Consider the following 26,573-nt stretch of genomic DNA (forward strand, 5'->3'; position numbering starts at 1 on the left):
AATAACAAATAAATCACGTTGTTTTTCGCTACATACTATTCATTTCACTCGCCATAATCGGCTTTAAAAATGTAACACATGTAGGGTAATGGACTGTTAACAGTTTGGCACTGTACTGCGACAATAATTGTGTTGGTCATCTACTAAACGTAACTCACAAGAAACTTATTAAAGCTTTAACGTAATCGTTTTTATTAAATCGGAAATACTAAAATAATTTAGAATAATCAATAATTTCGCCTTTATACATTTTAGATATCACAAGTTTACTGGGGACGCAATTCAGTCGTGCTCGAGTAAAACCCGTGACGCAATTAGTATTATACCTTTTTATATCTTTTTATACGGGACGCAATTCGTACGCACCGGATTTTTAAGTCAATACTGACGTACCACAGAACGATGTAAATATTTTAGTGAAATAGGCACCCAGAATATAAAATAAAATACTCTATTTTATCAAATTATCATATTATCTCAGTATAATATTCTTATATACAATTATCATTGACGGTGTTATTAACTTTGACAGTATAATGATTATTGACTTACCTAAATAAATAATAATGCCTTATGAAATTCCTATATTCATCTATTTTTCATAATTTCAGCGGTTTGGAAATATTTAATTTATAATCACATTAAAATAATCAAATATTTGTTAATAACTTAATAGGCATCAGCTATTTCGAATCTAAATTTAGTAGCTAAAAAACATTTTCTTAAAATGACGACTGCTTATGTAAAAATTTTAAGAACTATTTTATACTTGTGCAAATGAATTGGTATAATTAACATAAATTACATATTACAACCGGATGGGTTATTAATCAAAAGTACAGGCTTTGTGTATAAATGTCTTGAGATTTTACGGATGATCGTGTTAATAATATTTTCTTACTATGATTGCAAACGTGGTGATATAATTCATTTAATATACGTATTCAAAGTATGGACAATTATAATTGCATCAAGAATATCAGAACTACATTTGATACAGTAAGACAAATAATACCAATAATACCATTAATGTTTCATATCTATAAATTAACAAAAAAATAAGATACCGACGCTACTAAACAATTAGTACATGCGTATTACTGTACGTTTACACGTATATAAAAATACGAATATTTGAAGTTTGATGATTACTGTCGAGTAGAATAAATAGCAAGGTGAGTGAATTTCGGTGATTTAAAACGCAATTAATTCGAAACTTTACTAATCTGTTTACTGTTTTTTTTTCTTTTAACATACTTATCATTATTTCATTTTAAAAACATAAAAATAAAAACAAGAAATTATCCTCTAAAATCTATATAATTATCTGATTGATAGTCCATGAATTCAAATTCATTATTCATAAATATAAAAATAAATTTTCATGTTCCTGCATTTTAGATATGAAAATTAACATGTAAGTAATAAAAAGAATAAATATTATATGATGCATTTTCATTTTTTACCATAGTAATACTAGGTATGCACTACAAAACTAAAATAAAAATAAGTTATTTGTTTTTAACATAGTGTTTTTTGTAGGTTGATGAATGGTATAATCGAGTACGACCGAAAACTAAGATCACTTCCAAAGTTTTTATTGATTCGCCAGATTTCACCCAAGAACATTTATTGGAACATAATTTTCATTTTCACGTTCATATATTACATTGCTATTTCATCATTACTTGCATACTTGTGGCCACCAAAGACCATTGATAATCTCTACTATCGTTGTGTATTTTATTCGGTTAGAATTTATTATGGACGTTTCAACAATTTTTCCTTCATATTTTTTCCTAAAACAATTGGAGTATAGATATCAAATATTGAATGATACATGGACATATCTTCTACCCGGATTTTAGCCACTCCAAGTGAATTGACACATTCCATAACAGAAATGACGCTGGATAAAATGCAGTTGTTACACGCCGAGCTATCGGAACTATTAAGAACATTCAGTAACGGTTACGGAAAAATCCTATTAGGATTCTTTGTGTTTAGTTATTATAGTGTGCTATTAAGTTTTTATTATTATATTGTTGCTTTTGATACTAATAATATATTACAAAAATATTTACCATGCATATTTCAATTACAAAATGTCATATTGGTTTTATCCATCATCATAGCCGCATCGCGTGTTCATGAAAAGGTAACGTTAGTAAAAATATTTCAATGTTGCTAATTACCTATAATTCATACACAAGTTATGAACTTATAATAGCTCAATAATATAGCATTGACAGAGTATAATATAATTATGTTATTATCTTGTATGGATCTTCTTTTATTTTTAATCTATAATATAAAACATAAATTTATTTATTTTCTTAGGTATATATATTAGAGCACTTAATTATGATGTCGACTTAGAAAATAATTAAATTAAGAATACATTTTATTCGTTAAAAATTATATGTATTTATTAAATAAAAATTATAATATTATTTAAGCTCATATGGTTGATTTCAGAACATTTTTTTTTTTATGAAGTATAAACATTTAATATTTCTGTTTGACAATAGTTCAATCATCATATCATATATCATCACATTTTTATTTAGATATTTCTTAAATGTTTATGTTTTTTTATACAAAACGATGAGATTTTTAAAGATTTGATGGTATTGTAATTGTTTTAATTATATTTTTACAGAAACGGAAAATGATATCACATTTACGATTAATAAGGATATCGAATTTATCGGCCAACCTAAAAATCCAAGTAATAGTATATTATATAGTATGAGCATATTTTTTAAATTATACTTGTTTAATGTAAATTATAATTATACTTTTCACAACATATCAACACCAATTCTAAATGGTTATATCAGATTAAATTATTTATGAACCAAATATCAGTTCACGAATCAAGCGAAATCACAGCTTTTGGAATTTTCAATATAAATTTAAATCTTGTTGTATCAGTAAGTACCTATTTAAATCAGTTATTATGCAATTGTTTATTAATTTAGTTATTTATTTGAATCTGTTTAAATACAATTATAATTTATAATAATAGGTAAATAATGCTTAAAATCAATATATTTGTTTTATTTATAGATACTAATATTACTTATTATTGGTATAATAACAATAATACAAATGAAGAATCATCCAATTATGTTAGAATCTAAGCAAAATTTTAAGACATTTTTACAGAATATAAGTAACATAAAAATTATAAACTGAGAATATAATAGATACCTATTAATTGGTATTATATAATGTTTTATTCAAGAGGTCATCAACCTTTAGACGACCGATTATTATTTTAATATTTTTTTTTTTTTAATTCATGAACTAAATTTTATAGTATAAAATATATGTTCTATTATTATTTTTTTTTACACTATTAACCGATTTACCGGTACTAATATCACTCCCGTAATTACAAGAGTTTCTGTCGACGACTGTGAAGACTCGACCGGCTATCGATCTGGCCAACAGTGGCAACAGTCATGGTAGCCGCTGGTAGCTGTTAATCAAAAACGTCGACGAGAAGATATATATTATTATAATATAATAATATGTAGGTATACACGTTATACATATTTTAATGTAAAATACAATTGGCGGATATCAAACAGTTGATTGTTATATGTTATCCATATCGCTCAACACCTACACTGAAATTAATTTTGTTTTAACACTAAACAGGTATATCGTTGATCAATTATTAGTTATTAAAAATAACAACGTAAAAGTTGTATACCAATACGTATAACATAACATTTTATTAATCGTGTGGACTATTACAAAATAATGATTAATGATGTACTTAAATGAAAAATAATTTTCCAATGAAATTGTATTAATTTATTTTTTTAATTATTTTAACCTTGTTTGGAATAATTGATTATATAATTTTATAATATTCACAGTATTATCTTCTCTAATGTAACTAAAGCCCTTTCCTTCAGTGAAAAACTAATTTAAATTATTTTATTTAGTACAATTATACAGAGCATGCAATTCTCCTAATAAAGACCTCTCTAATAGTTAGCATGCAATTCGGATGTATCGCACTTTAACTAGTTCCATGACTTATATTAGGTGTATGATTTTTTAAATTATTTTTACTGGTATTTCGTTTGCTAATTACGTTACTTCGATAATGATGTTAATTAATTACAATACTATCAATACTTGTGGAAATTATTTCAACATTGATATTTTTTGTAACTTAGCAGAACACGTCCTTTTGGGGAACACAATTACATTACACCTAAAAGCGAGATACATACTAAATTCCTAGCTGAAAGAGCTACAGTTATGTTTTTCACTTTTCGGTACCGTACATATGCATTGTGTTATTCCCAGTCATAAACCACATAACTATCCTAACCTAACCTAACCACTATGTGAGCGCATATAAACTTCGCCACAAATACCTTTTTTTTAGTGTTAACTACGTCAGGTAAGACAATCGGGTAATAGTATAAAATTAATACTTATTATATATTATTATTAAAAAAAAAAATATTCATATTTTTATAATAATAATTTTCCATATTAAATAATAGTTAAGTATGCGTAATATACCAACAAATATACTTAAAAATAAAAATAATAATTATCTGGACAAATCAATGATACAATTTGTAATGTGTATTACGTCAAATAATCATAGTAAATAATCGTAATAATAACCATTAAATATGTAGGAACGTTATGTTATAATATTTTGAACTACCTAAAATGATGTGGTACAATTTGTAGATATTCAAGACGAATTATATCATTATTATAATTTATTATTTATAGTGTTCTCTAAGACTATTATTTTTTTTTCTATATATTTTTGTGATAGGTACTGTTATGTTTTACATGTCAACTTTAGAAATTTCGACGTATGTTATCGCAACGGATGTCAAAGTATTTAATGTGGGAAGGCCTTAACACTGGCGGAGTTAGACCTTTTCATTACCTTTTTATCTAACCGGTATTCTGGCGGAGTTTACAATCACCACCATTACATGACGTGTGCTACCATGGAAGTAGATGATGCGCCAAACAGAAATGCAACGTGTGCAGAATTGAAACAGGCTAAAACCTAGCTAATGCAAATTAATGCACAATTCCACTTCGAAGTGACAAAATTACACGCAAATTAAAATTAATTACAATTTAAAAATGACTAATTATCACTGTCACTACTCTTCCTTAAAAAAAAAAAAAACAAGACATTAAGGAAAAACGTAAATTTTATGCAATTATTAAAATAATTGTATAGTAACTTGTAAGCATTTTTACCATTAATATATTATACATAAAACATTGAACTCCGTGAAATTTTATTTTTTTATTGACATTATAATGGCGTTACAAAATGTGTGCAATTGCGTTCTTACAACTATATTTCATTGATACAAATTTTGATATATGGTTTATTAAATAACATTTTTTTTTTTTTTTTTTGTTATCTTATTCGTGGAAGTTTATATAAAAATAAAACAACTAAGTAGGTATAGGTACCGTATCTACTATAGATAAACCAACTAGAGCTTACACACCGTGGTTGTTACAAAATTTTGACATCTAAAATGTATTCTCTATATTTGAATAGTACCTATATTGCTGCGTTTGATTTATCTCGCATTGTAGCATCGCCACTATATATTCAATAACTTTAAATACTTGATACTATGATAATATTTTTATTGCTATTTTTAAGATATTGCGCCGTCAATAAGCCTCATCTACAGTTCACTATTTATGCCGGGGAAAAAAGAAATGCACTCAAACTTACAGTTATTACGTAGGTATTTATACTCATGCATCGCGACGAAACTTTTCTAAAAATTGTGAATTCTCTCCTCTCCGCCTTCTAAAAAATTATCAATAAAATATCTGACCGAGACCTCTTTATTATTCCTCTTAGAGGGTGGTGGTAATAATTTTGACCAAAAACTTTATAATCCGTTTGGGCGAACACCACTGACACCGTTTAGGCGAATGTCATAATTATCCTCACGTGTACGAATGATATGTATGCATTTTTTATGGGGACAAAATTAATATAGGTATATTACAATGTTATTGTAGGTACCAATATTTTTTTTTTAAATTCACTAAATTACTAATAATATAGTTATATGAATTTGATTATAGTGACATTATTATGACATAATAGTTACCTATAATATGTGATTTTATTATGTTCATTTTTTCAATTAAAGTACATAAAAATATTTTTATTAATTTAAATTTAAATATCTGTAAATCTATTCATACTTCATACTTATTCGGCCAAACAGTATTTTTCGTGGTTTACATATTCGCCCATACAGTTGACGTTTTGGATCGAATTGCCTAAGTGGTACGCGCCCCAAGTACTATTGTCGTGAATCGCGGCCCTCTCCGGATTATCGGTAGGCACATTACGCCGGGTCGACCGTAATTCCCTAATATCAGAATACCGATGTACTGTACGCGAACGTGCTCGTGGCGAGCGGGGGGGGGGAGGAATGAACGTGCCGAATCTTCCTTTTGGCTCATTTCTGTCTATTGATTTCTCATAGGGTATTGTCTAAACCAAAAATTCTAAGCCCAATATTTTTTCTGTGTGATTTTTGAAAACGCGCGCGATCAATGATGTGTTTAATTAAAACATTAACTAGATGAATGCGAGAATACATATTTTTTTATTTTTTCGTTCTAAGAGAATAGTAAAAAAATCATATCCTCTCTGCCACATTCGACAAATCCGCAGGGCACGCCGCTGTTGTACCGGTGTAGTACCTTCATTACTGCTGTCTGCCGGTTATGCCGTGATGTGACGGCGCGTGTGTATGTGTGCGTGCGTGTGTGTGTGATAATGCGTAGGCGTAATGTTTTACGATTTAAAAAAAATATAATATATGTATATATATATATATATATATATATATATCGTTCTCGACGCTCTTATTTGGTAATAGATAAATTCAAATAATATTGTGATTGAGGACGAGACCGCCCCATCGAAGCTCCTCTATATCAACCGCTCTCGGTCTCTAAGAACACGCACATACATGTCTTCATACACAACATAGTACGTAATATTGTTATATTAAACGACCCGTCAGTAGGGCAGTGAGACGGCGGACGACGTGCGCGTCCCGACGAACCCGCTGCAGACGACCGCTTGTTCGTCGAACTGTTCGTGGAAATAGTTGACGGAACGCGAGTACACCTTCAGCTCGATGCACTTGCCGGCCGCCGCGGTCTTCCTCTGCCTGTTCTTGTTGTTGCCGCCGCCGCCGCCGCAGTTCTTCCGGCACGCCGCCTTCCTGTCCACGTCGTATTCCATGATGGTGCCGAACGGATTTTTGCACGTCATTTTCTCAAACGGCCGGGCGTCCCGCTTCCCATACCCGTCGTCCCAGCAGTCGGCGCCGCATCTGCGCCGGTGACCGGCCGCCGCGGCCTCGACCGCGGCCACCACGTCGTCGGACGCGGCCGCGGCGGTACCGTCACCGCGCTTGCCGCCCTCCACGATCACCACCTTGATGAGCGGCACCACCGAGTCGCATATCTCGCTCACCTCCCTGGCCAGTTCAAACTTCTCGAACAGGCTCATGTTGCCGTTGCGCTCGAACGCCGCGTGCTTGTCGCTGAACGCGAACAACTGCGTCACGCTCAGCGCGTAATAGTCGCCGAACAGTCTGGACAGCTCGCCGTACGTCTCGGTCAGCGTCTGCAATTACACGTGAAAAACGATGTATTACGTCAATAAGCCCGTTGCTACTCGTGATGCCACCGGATGCGCCGGACAGACATTTTGAGCGCAATGATAATATAACCTTACACAACGCCTACAACCCAATCCACTATCGTGTTATGATATTGTTTGTGGCATAAAAAAAGTGTACAGGGTGCTTACAAGGGCACACGCGCCCAAAATCATATTTTATAGGCGCAAAATGTATAGGTTTAATATAACAATACACTACGTCTTGTTATTCTGTCTAAACTTAGTCTAAACTCGGTGCTCGTAGAATTTCAGTACGTTTTGAAAACTTGCTACTCTCATAAATATAGGCTATTTCGGATTTTTTAGAAACGCTTACACCGACAATTCCACTATTTTTTTAAATTTTAAATTTCATTTCGAGTAACCAAAATAAAAGCATGAACTGAATAATATAAGAATAATATCGTGACTCTTTATAATACTTTTCAAAAATGTTTAAATTTATAATTATCAAGAAAAACGATCGATAAGGACAGCAAGGCCGAAGAACCCTGTATATTATAATATTTAGTCATATACACGCGATACAAAGAAACGCAAACGGATACTTAACCGTTTCGAAAATCTTATTTTCCATGCGCAACCGACTGTGGTGAACGGTGCCATATCCAATTTCAATACTTTTAATGTTATAATATTGTCATCAATTCTATACGAATTATTTGTATTATATTACGATGTATTCGTATAATATAATATTATTATAGACGTTCTTTACGGAATATTTTGATCTTTCGTGACAGAATCGTTACAAATACTGTTAACGGTTAATCTGATTACATTGTCTGCAACAGACACGGCTTTATTCGATCCTTTTTAAGTATCTACTTATTCTAAATAATCAGAAAAAAATCAGTATTTCTCGTATGAATAGGATACTTAATACACAAGTTATTTACTTTAAATTGTATGATAAATGTACAAGATGTATGAATTCAAAACACATTTTTGTCTTCATTGGCGTGAGAATTAAAAATATATCGATCGAATTCAACAGCGTAGCCAGAATTTTAAAATGGGGGAGGGAGCCAATCCCAAAGTACTAAAAAAACATAATTAACAATTAACAATAACAGTTTGTTTTTATATTAAGTTGATAAAGCCGATAGGGAGGGGGGGCATGACCCACTGCCCCCCACGGCTACGCCACTGATAGAATTTTTAGCCAGGTTAGGTCACCTTTATATGATGGAAATATAATATACTAAGTGTTTTATAGGTAGGTATACTGTGTGTATGAAAAAAAACATTTTAAAGCAAGTGGGTAGTGTGTATCTAACGAAATCTTTAATTATTATGACACGTAATAAATGTATAAGAAAAACTTATAATAGATATGAATATTAATAAAAATAAACATGTATAGCGAATAACAATATCATTAACACACGTCACCTTGGAGTACCTATAGTTTATAGATTTAAATGCATATTAATACTACATTCTTACAATTGTCAAACCATTTGCAAAAATATTGGTTCTCAATAGTTAAATCGTATATATATATATTATGTACATGTAATAAAAATATTTATTAATATCTTATATTAATGTTTAAATACGTCATGTTGACTGCATCATACCGATAAAAATTATAATAATAAATAAAATTAGGATATTTAATCAAATGCATGATTATTACAACAATTATTATCTTTACGTTACAGCCATAAAATATAAGCGGCACAAATTAAAACTCAAAAACAGAGCTTAAAAACTTAATCAGTTGAGTACGTATTACCATGTAATAACATTTTGTAAACATATATACTGCAGACATCTTAATAACCAAAAAATAAATTACGTCACACTATACTTATATACGTTGACATAATAGCACACCGTATTCGAGTGAATACCTACTTACAATTATTGAAAAAATGATAAATATGCAAAGATAGTAATAATTGTGGATTATGTTTTCAATCGATATTGACCTCGGTCGGGTTTTTTTTTTTTTTGAGAAAATAAGAAGAAGAAAAAAATGCTATTATAATCGAGTTTACCACAAACAACCAATAATGGATTGGAGTTTCGAGTGATATCTATTGTGACTTGTGTATTCGTGTACATTATCGCATACGCCATACAAGTCAATGTATTATGACAATGTACGTTTTAAATGCGATTAGCTGTCTTTTCGTACATACCTCCTGACACAGGTCGAACAGTTTGTTCCAACGTGCGCTGTTGGTGTCCTTCTCAGTGAATAACATGACAGCCAGCTTTTTAGATATGCCTTTTAACTTGTAGACCCGGAAGATCGGCAGAAGCGCTCGTTCCATATAAAAGTGTTCGCTGTACACATCTGCGTATATGTCGTCCACGCTCTCTCTAGATGATAATAAAAAGGTTGACGTTAATAAAAAAAATACATTGAATGTTGACAGACGGATAATGTGGGAATCAGCCAGATAAAAATGTAATATATACTTATTGAAGTAATAAAATATTGCATGTATTATTAAATATAATTATATTTACTATATTAGATTATTACGATTTTCTGCAAAGGTATGAATTTTAATTAAACCATATTTACTCGATTAAGAGGATATATTGTTAATCTTATGATTAAAAATAAGTTATTTTGGTATGTATAAAAAATAAAATGCATTCTTAATCTATTTTTTCATTATAAAACAATTCTATTAAGTATGATATTGCAAGAATATCATTTGAAGAGGGCTTACATCAATAATTTATTTATAACATCGATATATAAAAATATAATATTACTTTATAACTTAACATTAACTTATTATTTTATTATATTTTTCATTGGACAAATAATCAAATATTGTCTTCCTACTTTTCAGTCATACATTTTTTTTAAACAAATCTATTAATATTCAATGCATATTATAATTTTTTTTTTAATCAAACGATTTCGTATTTTAAAAATTGATCCTTGTCACAATATGATCATAAACTATAACATACTAATTCGATTTCGAATGAAATCAAAAATTTATTAGATATCTATAATATCCTATAGGTATTAATCAAAAATGAATATAGGGATAGGCCCATCAATTTTGTCTCTATACTGTTATAACGTTTATAACTAGGCGTAGATACATATGTTATACATTGATAATACGAGTAGTATGAAACTGCGTTCACAAATTGCGGTGGTAAAAACATAATTATGTTAAACCGATTCAAATTATCCACGATTGTATAATTTTGATTTTATTGAGTTTTAAAAAAGTGCGTTAACCAAAGTACTCGCCTAAATTTACTATTTAATGAATAATGTCTGCATTATATAATAGTAACAACCTTAACGTATACATTTCAAGCATATATTATATAAAAAAAATATTTTCATCGTGGTCGGTTAAAATTTGAATAAGCCATCATCACTTAAATTTATCAATGTCCATTACTTACAGATTATTACGTAAGAAAGGCCTAAAATCCCGTAGAAGATGGCAGTAGGTGATCATTCGGGTCCTTGCCACTGATTTCAAGTGTTTAATTAACAAATCAGCTAGATCATCCAAACTCTGTAATACCATAGGAGCGTCTGGCCACATATCTTCGACGTCGTGCAAAAGTGTGTCTGAGCTCTCCTTCACTAAAAAATGAACCATACTCATTTCCATTATAGTATACCAATTTCAAATTGTTAATTATTAAACTCTTGCTCACATTTAGATAGCGTTTGTTCAATTAACGATTTGTCGTCCATCAGGAAATAATCTGGCCATAGAGCTCGTTTTTTAAAAGCGACTAACATTTTGTCCATTTCTCTGTTGTAAGCCATTTCGTTTTCCAATATTGATAATCGAACTCTGACTAAAATTGCGTCTATATCGTTTATTCCGCAAAGCATCTCTAATAGAAATATTCAGCGATTATAATTCATAATAATATATGTATATAATTTGTAGAAATGTAAATAACTGTACGTATATTGTGCATTAACATAATATAACAAGGTTTTAATGCAAACTAAGAGGGGAAAATTGTTAATTTAACTTGGTGAACTTACCCTTGTTTACTTGAGTGAGTGTCATGGGTAACTTTTCCCAACTTATTATTTCTTGAAGTGAACGGCTCCTGGAAAATGGCATGCGTGGAGGCTTTGATAATTTATTACTAGGCACCTGAACGTTTATAAATTAATTAATTAATATAAATAATAAAATATTTTTATAAATATCTTTATACAATTTATTTGAATGGTTTTAAAATTAAATTTAAATTTTTCTTATCTATTGTCCAGATACATATTCAGCTGTATATATTGTGAACCTCTATTTAACTAAACTCTCTATATAACGAAATATTTTATGGAACCATGAAATTTTCATGCTATGAGTATGCTAACTAGTAACTAGGTATGCCTAGTTAAATGTTATCACCTTAGATTATTGTTTGATTATTTTATTTTATTTTTATTTTAATTAATTCATTAATACTTATTATACATACGTATATACATATTTGCATTTATTTCGTACAGTAAAAATTGGTTTTTTAAGTAAAGAAAATTATTATTTTTTTTTAATGAATTTTGTTAAAAGAACCATCAAGTTTGTTAAATAAAGGTTCAACTGTATAATATAATATAAAATAAAGATGATCGTCATACCTGTTGATTTATCCTAGTTAATGGCTCATATGGAGCTGGAAAAAAAAACAAAATACTGATTGAATAATCAACATACTATTAAATTAAGATATAGAATAATCAATTTACATCTGAGCTGAGATTTTTGATTAAGGTATTGAAAATAAGTCTCTTCATTCCAAGCTTCTTTTACTTGTCGCAAACGTTTCTTCCAAGCAATTAGTTGTTTTTCTGTGTTAAATTTAATCTTAAACCAATCCAATTTAGCTATGTTTTTGATATGCAAAACTAAGTGGCTTCCGTCGCAAATTCTTCGGCATACTGCCAAGTCTCTTACTGCATGAATTTTTGTCCTTCGTGGATCTTGATCATCCCTGTCAATAAAAGTAATATTTTGTATTATACAAAATTATTCTTTTAACTATAAACTCTCATTATTTCGAAAAATGTTTTTTTTTTTAACTATTATACTTGAAAAAATTATAGATAATTACATGACATTCTAGAATTTTAAATTACCTACTTGTTTATTTAAAAAAAAAAATTTTTAGATTCTGAACTGACCAATAAATGTATTGGTTTTATAATAATGTGGTTTTTTTTGTGACGTCACCTTAAATATCAATAAAAGTGTTTTCAATTTCAATTTTTAATGTATTTCTAGTAGCAATTTTAATCTAGTTGGTACTTTGAACGAAGTAATAGATTCCAAGTGATTTTCAAAACAATTGAAATAAACTAAAATTTTTAAGCAAAACACGTTTTTGACAAAATAAATATTTTTTTTTTATTATTGTAACTCAGAAATTAATAACTTAATAGCTTTATAATTTTAACAAAATATTTGTTTTCTATTTTCTAGAAGTAATATAGTTTTAAAAATATTTTTCCTCTTTCGATTTATGACTAATAAAATATTTGTTTTTTTAATAAAAAAGCTTGAAAATTTAATACAACACTCTTCATAAGTTATTAATACCCATTAAAAAAATATCGAAAATATATCCTCACATTTTCTTATAAATATTTAAAGTTCAAATTTTAACAAAATTGATCAAAATAAAAATTTGAAAGTTAAAATCTATGAAAAATATATCAGAAATTGAAACTACTAAAATATATCAACTAACTCAATTATCTATAGAAATAGAAATATATATTCGAGTATCCTTAGATATATAGGCTGACAAACCATCTCCGCTAAGATTGGTTTTCTGTACAAAGTTATTTTTTGTTGTTCGTGGACCTATTATCAATTTTTGATTTTGTATACTTTTAAAAACAATTAATGTTATCTGTTAAACCAATCATTCTATGCATTTAATACGTCTTAGATTGTTTTAATTTATCATTATTATTATAACAGTGCTTACCCATAAATCCATAGTGTACTATTGCTAAGCACGACAAATCTTTGCCGCCAATCAGGATCTCCAACCACTTTCACCATCAAAATATCGCAAAAACTTGATATCGTTGACATTTTGACCTGAAATGAATTAATTTCAATATATTAGTTAAACAATTACATATTTTTTTAAATAACTTGAATAATATTATTAATTCTTATTATTTTTATTGTACCTATAATCTACATATACACAATTATAATATTATATCATATTATAATAAATGATTAATATTAAACACTTCAACTGATCAATTTATACTTTGGATTTGTTTTTATGTATATAAAAATTATTTTGTATTTTTAATGTAACTCAAAAACGAATAACAGAAAATAAATGTGATTTTCATCAAGTATTTTAATACAATGAGATTCTAAAAATTCCTTTTAAACTATTACCTAGCTATTTATACCATGAAAAATGAATCTATTTCACACTGTTTTATGGTAAGGTGGTATTAATTCAAAAGTTAATAACAATAATATAATATAGAACAAATATAATATTATAATAACAAATGTAATGTTTTCAGAAAAAAATGTAATCTACCTACGGGCTATATTAATACTAATAGTAAAATAAAATACTATAATAGCAATATCGCTAATATCAAAATACACAACGAGAAATATACTTAGTGTATAGACCAACAGACTGTCTCTGCTCAGAATCGTTTTTCATATACAAAGAAATTATTTTATTGAATTAAAATTTAACACATTCATTACAATGACCCACTTGACATATAATGTACAGAAGAGCAGTACCCACTTGCCACCTTTTTTATAATGTTTATGCTAGTAGTCTAAAGGGAAAAATTCCGATATTTTAGACTTAATGTTTTATTTACATTTTAAATTATGTGGAAAATATTAACAAATATAATAAAATGTGAAAATAGAACTTTATAATTTTCTAATAGTATGTTAATACATGCACTTATATACCATAAAGATATACAATATAATATAATATACGACTTCTACTATGTTTTGTTTAAATTTCGAGGTGTAAATATTAAATTCAATAAAAAAAAAAAATGTTTATACAAATTCTTAACTGTTTGATAATCCATTATTAGTCACTCGTATGTTCGATAAATTAACACAGTACTAATTGAGAAAATACTAGTTATTGTTTTTATTCTTATAAAATAATCATAATAACTCCTAAAATAATATACTGACATTTGTATAATAGCTAGGTACAACGAGCTGTACTATAATCGTTAAATTGTATACTTTAGTGTCACATGGGCATGTTATTGTATACCTAAATATTAAATTTGTAATTATATTGTATATAAACCGTCATTATTAAATTGCTTACTAATTTTTAGCGCATCTAATCAAGACTAATCAAGCACTAATAAATTCGTCGGTAAAAAAGAATTCTCAATTTAACTTTATTTGTTTTTAGTTATTAAATATAGAGTTTCACTTAGTCTTAGTTGTCTAGACCTTTACAAGATAAATGCATTTTTAAAATATCACGAAATAATTTAAATATATACAATAATCTTTTATACACTATACAGTTAACGTATCCAACATAATAACCTACCAAAATAAAATTTGATTAGTAAATTTGAATAGCTTATTATTTGGCTTTTAATTCAAGCATAGTCTTGTATTCGTGTTAATTGTTATGCCCATTAGTCATTATTGAATATTAATATAATGAGTCATTACAATAATTTTCGACGGAAATTAAACAACAATTTATATTTTTTATTGAAATTATTTTTACAATTTATCTATATCTACACAAGTATAATATAGAAATACTCCTCTTGAACTAATCACTTGATATTTGCTTAAAATGTCACGTAGCCTCTACAATTATAATAAATTATATGAGTACTTATCGATATAATAATATTATATTATAATGCAACTACTACCTATAAAAGCATATCCGGTAATTGTATATAAAATATAAAATGATTATTAGTCTTATAATTTTAACATATAATTGCTAGAAAGTAATGTTTTATATTATTATATATGATATATTATTTATCAAAATTTATGAATATTTTATGCTACTAATGAACACTACTTTTTCATAAAAATATATTTAATATTATAAAGTCCCACTAATAAGCTATTTACAATTCCAAGAGTATTCAAATTGGTTTTATAAAAACTGCGAATATTCAATCAGTCATTATTAATATTAAATCCACGGATTAAATTAATTCATTATTTAAAAAAAGCAATTATTATAACTTCTTTATCGAGACATATTACTAAACAAAACTACGTACTAGACAGCATCATGCCACGGACTATATAAGTTTATAGTCTGTCAGTCTGTGATCGTACCTGTCAATTAAACATAAACTATTGTAAACTATTATTTATAAGACTATATTATATAATCATAGAATAAATACAATAATATAATTGTTTGACCAAAGTACATTACACTTTAATAACACGGAGTAGTTATACGATTATATAATATTATGTTTAACGAAAAAACAATTTTGTAATATTTTAAATCAGAAAATGACGTAAATATAATTTAAATATTAAGTTATAATGGTATTAACACATAATTAATTGTTAACATTAACATATTACCCGTAGGAATCTCTAATAACGATTAATGTGTAGTAAATATAGGTGTCTAAATATTCTAAATACATGTAGAATATTGATTATTGTAGTCTTTAGATGCAAAATATTGCCATGCACTCACTTAATTTGCATCTTTATTTTAAAATCATAACCACACAAGTAGTGTAAGTTGACAAATATTCAATGTGAAGTAATGAAAAGTGATTTAGAGTAATTGAGCAGTCTCATTTGGGAGCTATATATTCCATATTATCCTGCATCAAAATATTATATTATATATAGCTTAAGTTACGGCTAAAGTATAGATGATATTATTTATTTCATAAAAAATGAAATATCAACCTACTACTTCATTATAAAATAGAATATCACTATATTATTTTTATCTTAAATTCAACAAGAGAATCCATAATACTTTTAATAGCAGCTTTGAATTGAAAAATTAATTTTTAAAAATTTATACAGATTAGTCAACACTAAAAGCTAAAAAAACCAAAATTGAACCATATATATTTCACTTAACTGAAATACAAATTTTTATTTTGCACTTGTTTTCAATTTTTTAGTACATAATGCATAATATTTTTGTATTTTTATATCTCAAATGAAGTATATATAGTATAAAAATTAATATTCAATAGCATATTATTCATATTTTAATTAATTATCAAATAATTGAAATTATATCATTATTATTAATAAATATAATATACTTTTTTGAAACTTAATACTTAATACTTAATAACTAATTGTTTAAAGTTTGAAAAACTCATTGTAGTATATATTTTTATTTCAATGCGTGCCACATTTAAGTTGTTTATGCACCTGTTTGAACTTTTGATCTTATAAAAATGAAAAGTGATGGTTTTTATAGTATTATAGTTATAGTTATATTTAGTGATAATACACCCATTATCTACCGGTAGTCGGTACAAAACGTTATTGAATAATAAGATAAATTCGATATCATTAAATCCAAGTAGGAGATTTATTCATAAAATCCTCGCGGTATAACCACGTATAAAATAGTATAGATAGCTTTCTTGTTATTATGTTAACTATACTTAATATATTTAATTACATGTATACATTATAAGTGAACGAACAATAGATTTTAAGCAGCAATTCAAAAAATCAATACTCATTGTTGTTATCATTTGTAAAGTAAAATAAAATATGGCTTTATTATTGTGACACTCGAAAAATGTTTTTGCCTACTTGCGTCATTATATTTGCAATCACTTAAACCGTGTGAATAGATCATAGTATAGTGCAAAAAAAAAATTAAATTAAATAAAAATAAAAATGTGCACATAAGCAAATAATAAATTACGTTACCCTATTTGTGTTTGAATTTAGGAACTCGACAAACTTAAGAAATGTGTATAAATTGCATAAGAGATATTTACAATGACAACAAAGTTGTTATAAATAATAGAAATACCAATATTATATACATCGTATACATCTATAACGTATTATATATAATGTATCGTTATTTTCTTTGTCGATGGTGTTAGAAGTATGACAATATACAGATTAATACTGTGTTATGTAATCTAATCATGGAATCTTATAATAGCTTATTTTCAAACTAGTCCTTTTAAAAAGTATAAAATGTTTAGCTATTTAAGAATAAGAAGCGTACCTATTTATGGCGAACTGGCCTTATACATACCAATATAGCTATACAATGAATTAATTATCGTTTGAATGTACATGGACGTAAGAGAATCGGTTTGCATACACTGAATAGAACTCAACAAGATCGTACAAGATCCAGCAAAACCTTCAATTTTTTTGATTTCTCGTTCAAATATTCTAAAGAATGATTCATCAATCGGAACTATGTGATCTTTAAATTATATTAATTTAGATTAATATTGGCCTTAAATACTTAATTACTTGTATTTTCGTACTATTATTTTAAATCATATAACTTATTTTACCGATGTTATAACTATTTAGTAATAGATATAATGATATTGATATTTCATACACGTAAAAAGCTGACTAGCGTTTATAACTATAAATAAAATTAATAAGTAAGGTGTAGGTTACAATTAGTGAAAATAATTATCATTATGTATTAAGCTCTTCAAATGATTGCAATTACACCGATTATCGCGTATACGTTTAGATATAACTTCAGTAATCACTAATAAATATGCTTTCGACAAGTCAATGGATTCATTTGTATCTAACTATTTAATATGTTAAATATATATAATATATTATTAAACATATCGCATAAGTTTATAATTTAGATAAGAGTATAATACCTAAGAGTCAACGACGTGATGGTATTATATCAGGTGTTCAACATTGATATATCTTGATAGCTTTATATAACAATTCGCAATAATGATGTATTAAATTAAATATACGTCTTAGAATAAGATCAAATAGATCACTGATTTTCCGAAAAAAATGTATTTTAGTCAAAACTAAAACATTATTATAATAAATCAAAGACCAAAGTAAAATGCAATATACCTTTGTAAATTTAAATATTAAAAAGAAAAAAGTGTTATCTAAAATATTCTAAATAAGTGGCAATAATATATAAACAGTTATTACAGTCTAAATGTCTGATAATAAATTATTTACTTTAATACTGATACATACGATGATAATCCAATCCAATTATAATCGATTTATAATTGCCTATAGCCTATAGGCAATAAAGAGCACGTGTGTTTGATTAATACTTGACATAAAGAAAGAGTTCTGTATAATAGTTATTTTCAAGTTCTTGAGTATACTAATAATGTTGCATACGTATCATTCTTCCAGTCATTTCTGTGACTTTTATTAAAAGCCTTTTAAAAAGTTACAATCTATTTAACATCATATATGAAGTACAATATTTTTAACTTCAATAAGATTAGTTTCTTTGTTACAATATATGCTAATGTCAACTCAATATTAAATGTTCATACTTCATAATGTAGATTTAATGGATAATATATAATGTTATAGATTATAGTACCTAAACTTTTTTAATTGATTCTGAGTAGTTTGCAATAATTTATATTTTGAAATAAACATTTCTAAACAGTAAAATAATGCAATAATTAAGAATAAAATTTCAAATGACATATTATTATCAATAGGACAAATACTTAGACTTAAAATATTTTATATTTATATTACTGTATAACCTGACTTTACCCGAGAAAATGAACAAACATAAGATACAACGTTATATCGTTGTATCTCGGGTTTAGTTTAACTCAGTTCATGGTCAAATCAGCATCAGTTTATCTAGTTTTGAGAACTAGTGAACTAATTCGACCGTGATGAATAATACACCTGTGTCCTGTATAGTGGATTTAATATAACACTTAGCATATTTTTTTATATGGTTAAAATCTCTAAACTTTCCTAATAATATTTCTAAAAACATTATCTAAAACTTTCGTTAAAATTGGTTGAGTCAATTTTTAGTCTATAAACTAAAAACAAAAAGACATTGGTTTTTTGTTGTATATTTGTAATGTAACAAATAATAAATTATATTAATTATTTTATTTTTAAAATATCCTTAGCAATCAGCTAGTACATACATTTATTTTTAAATTTTATTTCTGTAACGAATAGCAACCATACATACAAACACAATTTATTAAATTTTCTTAAGACAAAACGAAACGCATACGTTACTTTGTGAGCTACCTTAAAACATACTATAATGGTTAAAAAAAACTTAAAACACCCTCCAAATTTCAAAGAAAATATTGATAAAGCTTTTATTTAAATCGGTTCAATAGTTCGGCAATTAGGCAACCATAAGTAAAATTCTCAATTCACAATACATATATACATACATACATATACATATATACATACATACATATATATATAATATAGATGGCACCAACGAAATGTATTGTTGATGTATTATTTATTTTTTTTATTAATTCTGCGTATAAACTTAACAAGACTTACTTTTGAAATCTCTAAAAATAATATGCGCTTAAATAGTAAAACACTTAATTATATTATAAAAATAAAAACTTCCATAAAAAACATTTGGCTCTAGTAGTCATTGCAAATATTGTAATTTACATGCATTTTAAAAATCGCAAGTTCTAAATAAAGTATATTGAACTCATTTTAGAAGTTAATAAAATAGACAATCAGAAATTATGAAATTATTTTGTTAACTTTAATTTCATATTTTTTTCTACGACCTCATTTAAAGAATATTTCTTGAAATTTCAAAAAGTATTAGTTTTGTGATGTTAAGTTCATAATAAACAAAAATAAATCTTGAGAATTTAATTGAAAAGTACAATCCGTGAAAAATTTTTTTAAATAGAGTTTTTTTTTTACTTTATCATTATCTCAAGTCCTAAAATATTATCTTTATAACAACACGATTCGTATATCTGACAAGTAGATTAATTTATGATCAAAAAACCAATTAATATATCCTTAAGAAATCACTTAAAATTAAATATAATGTTTATTCTTACACAAAAAAAAGGGCTAGTTAAAAAGTATGGAACTTGAAGAAAACCTGTGAAATATGAAAGCTCTCTGATTAAACATATAAATAATTGTTTATATAGCGAAAAAATTAGGTGAAAAATAATCAATCACTAAATGATAATATTAGGGACCATGTGTAATATTATCTATATTAAATATAACGATATAATATGATTTAAAAAAGTATGTCGTAAAGTTTTACAATATCTATCCTACATAAATAATAAATAGACCATAGTAAACATCGGTTAAGAGAAAAACACGAGTTATCTTATGACAAAATAAAATGTTATTTTGTGGTAAAATATAATTTCAAACACTTTATTAACTCAATTATATTAATTATTAATGGAATAATAAGTATTACTTATAAGTTATATTTACCATATAGCAACAAGCCGTAATAATTAAAATACTAAATTGACGGTATGTATAAGTACGAAGAACTTACCTAAATGTCTACCTATCTATAATTATTTATAATATAGCTTTAAAACAGTAGATATACTTTTTATGTTAAAAAATACATTGATAATTCTCTTCTAAACGTGTTTGTTTCTTCTTTAATTCATATCTATAAGCTTATGATTTATGAACCAAATATTTTACATACGTAAAATTTGTAAAAATACATGTAATCTATGTATTGTTAAGTGGATATTATATTATGAAAAGTGTTTTTAATGTTTAAAGTGCAGGGTGGTTGTAATTGTATTGTTACAGCAAACCATTATCTAATTTAGGTACATTGAATATGACTAATATGAAAAATAACATCATTACACATTCCTTAAACATTTTGCAATACGATTCATAGCATTATTATCGATATAGTTGTTAGAGCACGAAAACGGGGTGCATATATAAATATAACCCCGTGGCCCACGTAGGTATAGCTAAAAAAAATATACATATACGTGTATTTCAATTTACAGTAGTTATTCCACAACATACCGTCGTCACGGAAACTTCTATCGAAAGCAGCTAGTGAAAATCACACTAAATAATATTATAATCAAATATTGTTATCAATTTTGTTATAGCCGCCAAACTTCAAACCAAGATTTAAAACAATTTAGAATAATTAGAATAAGTAGACAATGATATAGTATAATTACATACTATTAATTAAATTATCTATTAACCCAGTGGCCTATGTTGCCGAGGGTCTTGTTTTTTATCCAATAAAAAAAAAATAAATATTATTATCGTTGGTTTAAATCGCGTGCAATCTAAGTTTAATTTATACATACGCATACCGCAATTAGATTCTTAATTTATTGTCTATATTATAAAGTGTGACTACTGTGACCAGTGACCAGGTCACAAACTCACGTCTATACCCAGTAGCGTAATTGTAGGGGGATCAATTTAGGGTAGGGGGCACTTACCCTCCTGCAATTTTTACGGTGAGCAAAGTAATACCTTTGACAAAGAATACAAATATACTACAGTAGACACTAGACATTTTTAAGAACAGATGCATTTAAAATACACTTATTAATATTTTTAAATATATTAAGAAGGAATTGTGTTTATACAGGATCATCATCACGTTGTTTTATGGGTAGCCATGGTTCGTTTCTAATGTGAGATTTAAGACTTGTGTGTTCTCCTCCCCCCCCCTCCGTAGTTTTTTACCCGGGTAAACATACCATATATTGTTGAAGATAGTACAAAATCTCGTAAACGAGTAAAAAGAGATATGTATAACAATATCAATGAATATCGTGCACAGTAGGTATATATAATAATATTATGTGATGTCGACGATACCTTTCTTCCTGCAGCAGGTCCGGTATACAAGTCGTAGAACACTGGTGGTATATGTCGAATAACGGGTAGTGGCGGCGGACGTTTGGTTCCGTCCGTCGGCGGGCGGGTGGGTGGTCAACGCGGGAAAAACGACGTATCGTGATTTTTGTGTAAATATAAATTATTTACGAGGGGACGAACGGATGCGGTGGCGGCGGCGGTGACATCGGCTGCCAGAAGGACCCGGAAACCAGGTACCATGTATGCGACGCTCGTTCAAAAACACACTTCGGAAACGGGAGAGATCCAGCGATCGGATCGGCCGCAGTGGTGGGACGCGACGCGGCTACATATTATCTGCGGGCGGAGGACTCGGAGCTCGACGTTTTTATATAGGTTCGGGCGCGCGTTCGTTTGTGTATCGACCGGAGCGCCGCAGTCCATCCGAAAACTCTGATGCGTATATATTATTACGCGTGCGGCGGCGGCCGGAGCGCCATCTGTGCGGGTTGCGCGGCACGACCGTCGGCTACGGAGGATGCGTCGAAAAGCTGGTCGAATCCAGTGAAACTTTCAAATATTTGCACGGGCAAAACACGCGACATCATAATATTATATTAATAATATATAAATATATATATATATATAGAGGTATTGTGTAACAACATTCGGCGCGAGCCTTGTCGATTTTGACTCATGTCTCGTACAAAGGTATACACAACGTATAGGTATATTATAATTACTACTTAAACGTTTGTTCTCGCACATACATACACACACACACACACACACACACACACACACATATCGAATTAATATTATAATAATATTGCATTACATATAATTGTTAAAACGCATTAACGCGTGTAGTTTTTTTTTTTTTTTATTGTCATCGCACGACACAATACTAATATTATAATATACGTATTTAGAACGCAACGCACTTTGTTTTATAATACGCCACATAATAATAATAGCTGCGCGTCATCGTCTAATGTATATCATTCCGTTGTTTGTCAGCGGAAGGCTTTTTTTCGGCTTTTCTCGATGCGCAATAGTAATATAACAGCTGCGTCCGTACACTATACAGTGTGTGGTTTTTTTTTTTTTTTATGATTCATCATCAATTTTTGACCGCGATCCGTTTTAAAAATATTTGTAACAGTTGTAACTGCAGTTATGGAAAATTGGATATTTTGAATGAAATCCACACATACCTACGGGTTACGATAAGGTTTATTTTAACAGCACTACGAAATTACTGCTGAATTGTTTTTGGTATAAGGTGTATATTATAATAATAATTTATGTTTGGATCTCAACGAATATAATGCGCCAAGGTAAGTTAGGTCACATCACTGTAAAATACTTATGTGTGACTAAAAAATGTAAGAGAATCCTGAATCGATTTCAACTAAATTTAGAAGTACAAGGTCGTAATAATTGGGTAAATTTGATGGACACTTATATAACTATATAAGAAATTAGTATACAAGCGAATGTTAAGGAAACCACTATCGGTATATAATATGTTATATGATCACGACAGCTGCAACAGCTGCATTATCTTTGTTTACTCATAAAACATAGCCATCCATCGATAGACGATTCCTACTATTTATGACGTTACCTCAGTAGAATACCATATTATATTACTATATATTATACACGTAAATTTACTATACTTTGTCGTCCTGCGAGCATAATAAACATTTTAGATCCTGAGCTCAGCGATGAATCATGAATGTATTGGTTTTACAATGATGTGTAATTTTTTTTTTTTTTGTGCGTTTCTGCCACCACCTACCTATTGAACGTAAAAATGCTTCGATTTTCAAATTTAAGGGTTGTTTCAGGTATCAACTTGGATTTAGTTTGTATTATAGAAGATCAAAGATAAAACTGTTTAGTAAATAATAAAATTATATAAGAATGTGAATTTTTAAATTTTAAACAAAATCAATTGTCAAATGTTTTCTTGTTGCAATTCAAAAATGAAAACTCAAGTGCTATATTTATATCTGAGCATTTAGTAGACATAATATCATTTTCAAAATATTTTAATTCTTTTGCGCTAAAAAGCTCGATTTTCAAGTACTTTTTCCGTGTATGTATAATAAAACTTTTGGCTTAGATAAGGTAAAAAAGCTTGAACATGTAAACAAGGTACCTCAGAAGTTTTCATATCCCAATTAACTAACATCGAATATGCATAATGAAACTCATAAAATAATTTTAATTTTAATTAATTTTAGGCATGAACCTATTTTTACTGTATAATGCTATTGTGCTCATAATATTTACACCGAAGATCGTATTAAGTCCATATTTTTTTAACGATAAATGTATAATACCAAATAGCAATGCAGACTATACCTTCCTTTGTTACGATAAAAACTATCTGTAAGTTAAAATCACCGTCATAACAATATGCGCGGAGTATAGGCCGTCACGGTTTCCTCGTTTTCTAACAAACAACTATTTGGTAACCCCTGCTACAAATGCGGAAGGTAATCCCCTATTATGTACCAAATATGCCTGCTGTGGATTATGGGTATTGTACATTTCACCGGTCATACTAGATGTTGTATACAGCTGATGCAGGGTTTACACATTTATCACCTGCGGCCTTAATGATAACTTTAATGGATAATCATTTACAAAATTCCCTCCAACAAAAACCATTAGAAGTAAATCATGATTTACAGAAAAAAAAACTCTTTTCCTAATTTAATGATTTCAAAATACTGTATCTTGATCTAAAAATAATTAAATACATATATTATTATTTTATCAGGGGGTCTCATAAGCAAAAAATATATTAAGGGCTGTTTCTAAAGTTGGATAATTTTACAAAATATTATAATGTAGTTCGTGGAATGTATAAGTATATTAGCTTCAGGTGATTGAAGATATAAATGTTTAATTATATATTTGTACATTGTACATAATGAAACACACAAGACTTTTTCAAAATTGTCTTATTGATTGATTTATTGTAATTGTATTTAATATCATACACCTATTACATGTCATCAATATATCTATTATATCTGGTTTGAATTAATATAGCTTACAACTATAAATTGGTGAGATTTACATACGTTCATTTGGGATTTAAAATTGGTAGTTATATTGGCCGTTTGTTTTTCCCATAACAAAGTACAGTATGGTCAGTTAGGCTACTAACTGATAAACTACAAAACTACTGAAACTTACATAATAATGAGATATTCCAAATGAATATAGACATTTTAATTGTAATTTTCATTCAATATATCGAATTTAAACTCAATACACATAGCATTTTGCGTAGATATAGGAAGCATTTATAATATAAATATAGAAGACATTTCGAAGAAATTAACACGCACGACGCATACATGTACACAGTAGGTGATATGTTTCTAAATACAACAGACAATATTATCGTTATTGTAAGACATTCGTAATTTTCTTTTTTTAATTTATATATATATATATATTATATATTTATATTTATATGTATTAAAAGCGAACAAATTGTAAATATTTTTTAAACGATGTGATGTCAAAAACAACATGAACAGACTAGAATCGTTAACACATAGGCTTAAAGTATATAATATGGTTATATTTAATTAAGACATAAAAGTGCATGTAAAATTAGTAAAAAAATGTATATTTTAATCATGAGATAAGTATTTTTTTTTTTAATAATAAACATAGTATATTGAAACTTAAAATTGAGATCACAAATAGTAGGTAAATTAGTTTCATTATCAGTTATTAATAAAGTAGATGTAAAAATAACATTTAAATTTAAATATTAATGACAAAATAAATATACTCTGGCAAAATTGGAAGAAAACAATTATTAATATAATATATATATATTTATATGTGTGTATATATTATTATTATTATTATTATTATTATTTTATTATATGCAAATTCATGCTTAACTATTAAAATAAAATATTATGAGTATTATTATAACTCTTCTGAAAACATCAAAA

The 26,573-nt window shown here is 27.9% G+C and overlaps 1 protein-coding gene and 1 pseudogene across 2 annotated transcripts; one reads left to right on the top strand and one right to left on the bottom strand.

Moving 5' to 3' along the window:
• Window positions 1-1,053: 1,053 nt before the first annotated feature.
• LOC113557711 lies at window positions 1,054-3,477 on the top strand (annotated as a pseudogene).
• Window positions 3,478-5,289: 1,812 nt separating this feature from the next.
• Window positions 5,290-22,985, bottom strand: LOC113559348. 2 transcript variants are annotated; one of them, XM_026965052.2, is made up of 10 exons: window positions 22,597-22,982; window positions 13,703-13,818; window positions 12,459-12,703; window positions 12,351-12,385; window positions 11,748-11,862; window positions 11,405-11,590; window positions 11,144-11,330; window positions 9,898-10,081; window positions 7,475-7,690; window positions 7,193-7,418 (listed from the first exon to the last, which is right to left on the bottom strand). In XM_026965052.2, exons 2-10 carry the CDS (start codon window positions 13,810-13,812, stop codon window positions 7,338-7,340), a joined length of 1,359 nt encoding a protein of 452 aa, XP_026820853.1. In that variant the 5' UTR covers window positions 13,813-13,818; window positions 22,597-22,982; the 3' UTR covers window positions 7,193-7,337. The 2 variants fall into 2 exon arrangements, with proteins under 2 accessions (XP_026820852.1, XP_026820853.1); XM_026965051.2 differs by having other exon boundaries at window positions 5,290-7,690; window positions 22,597-22,985.
• Between the last annotated feature and the right edge of the window lie 3,588 nt (window positions 22,986-26,573).

The sequence above is a fragment of the Rhopalosiphum maidis genome, chromosome 1 (genome assembly GCF_003676215.2).
Source record: "Rhopalosiphum maidis isolate BTI-1 chromosome 1, ASM367621v3, whole genome shotgun sequence".
Taxonomy (NCBI): domain Eukaryota; kingdom Metazoa; phylum Arthropoda; class Insecta; order Hemiptera; family Aphididae; genus Rhopalosiphum; species Rhopalosiphum maidis.

Excerpts from the sequence above, each read along its gene's own strand:
- LOC113559348 (XM_026965051.2), bottom strand. The coding sequence starts at position 13,812 with ATGTCAACGATATCAAGTTTTTGCGATATTTTGATGGTGAAAGTGGTT. Across the intron at positions 12,704-13,702 it reads AGTACACTATGGATTTATGG|GGATGATCAAGATCCACGAA; the intron begins GTAAGCACTGTT and ends TTTTATTGACAG. Across the intron at positions 11,863-12,350 it reads TAACTAGGATAAATCAACAG|GTGCCTAGTAATAAATTATC; the intron begins GTATGACGATCA and ends ATAAACGTTCAG.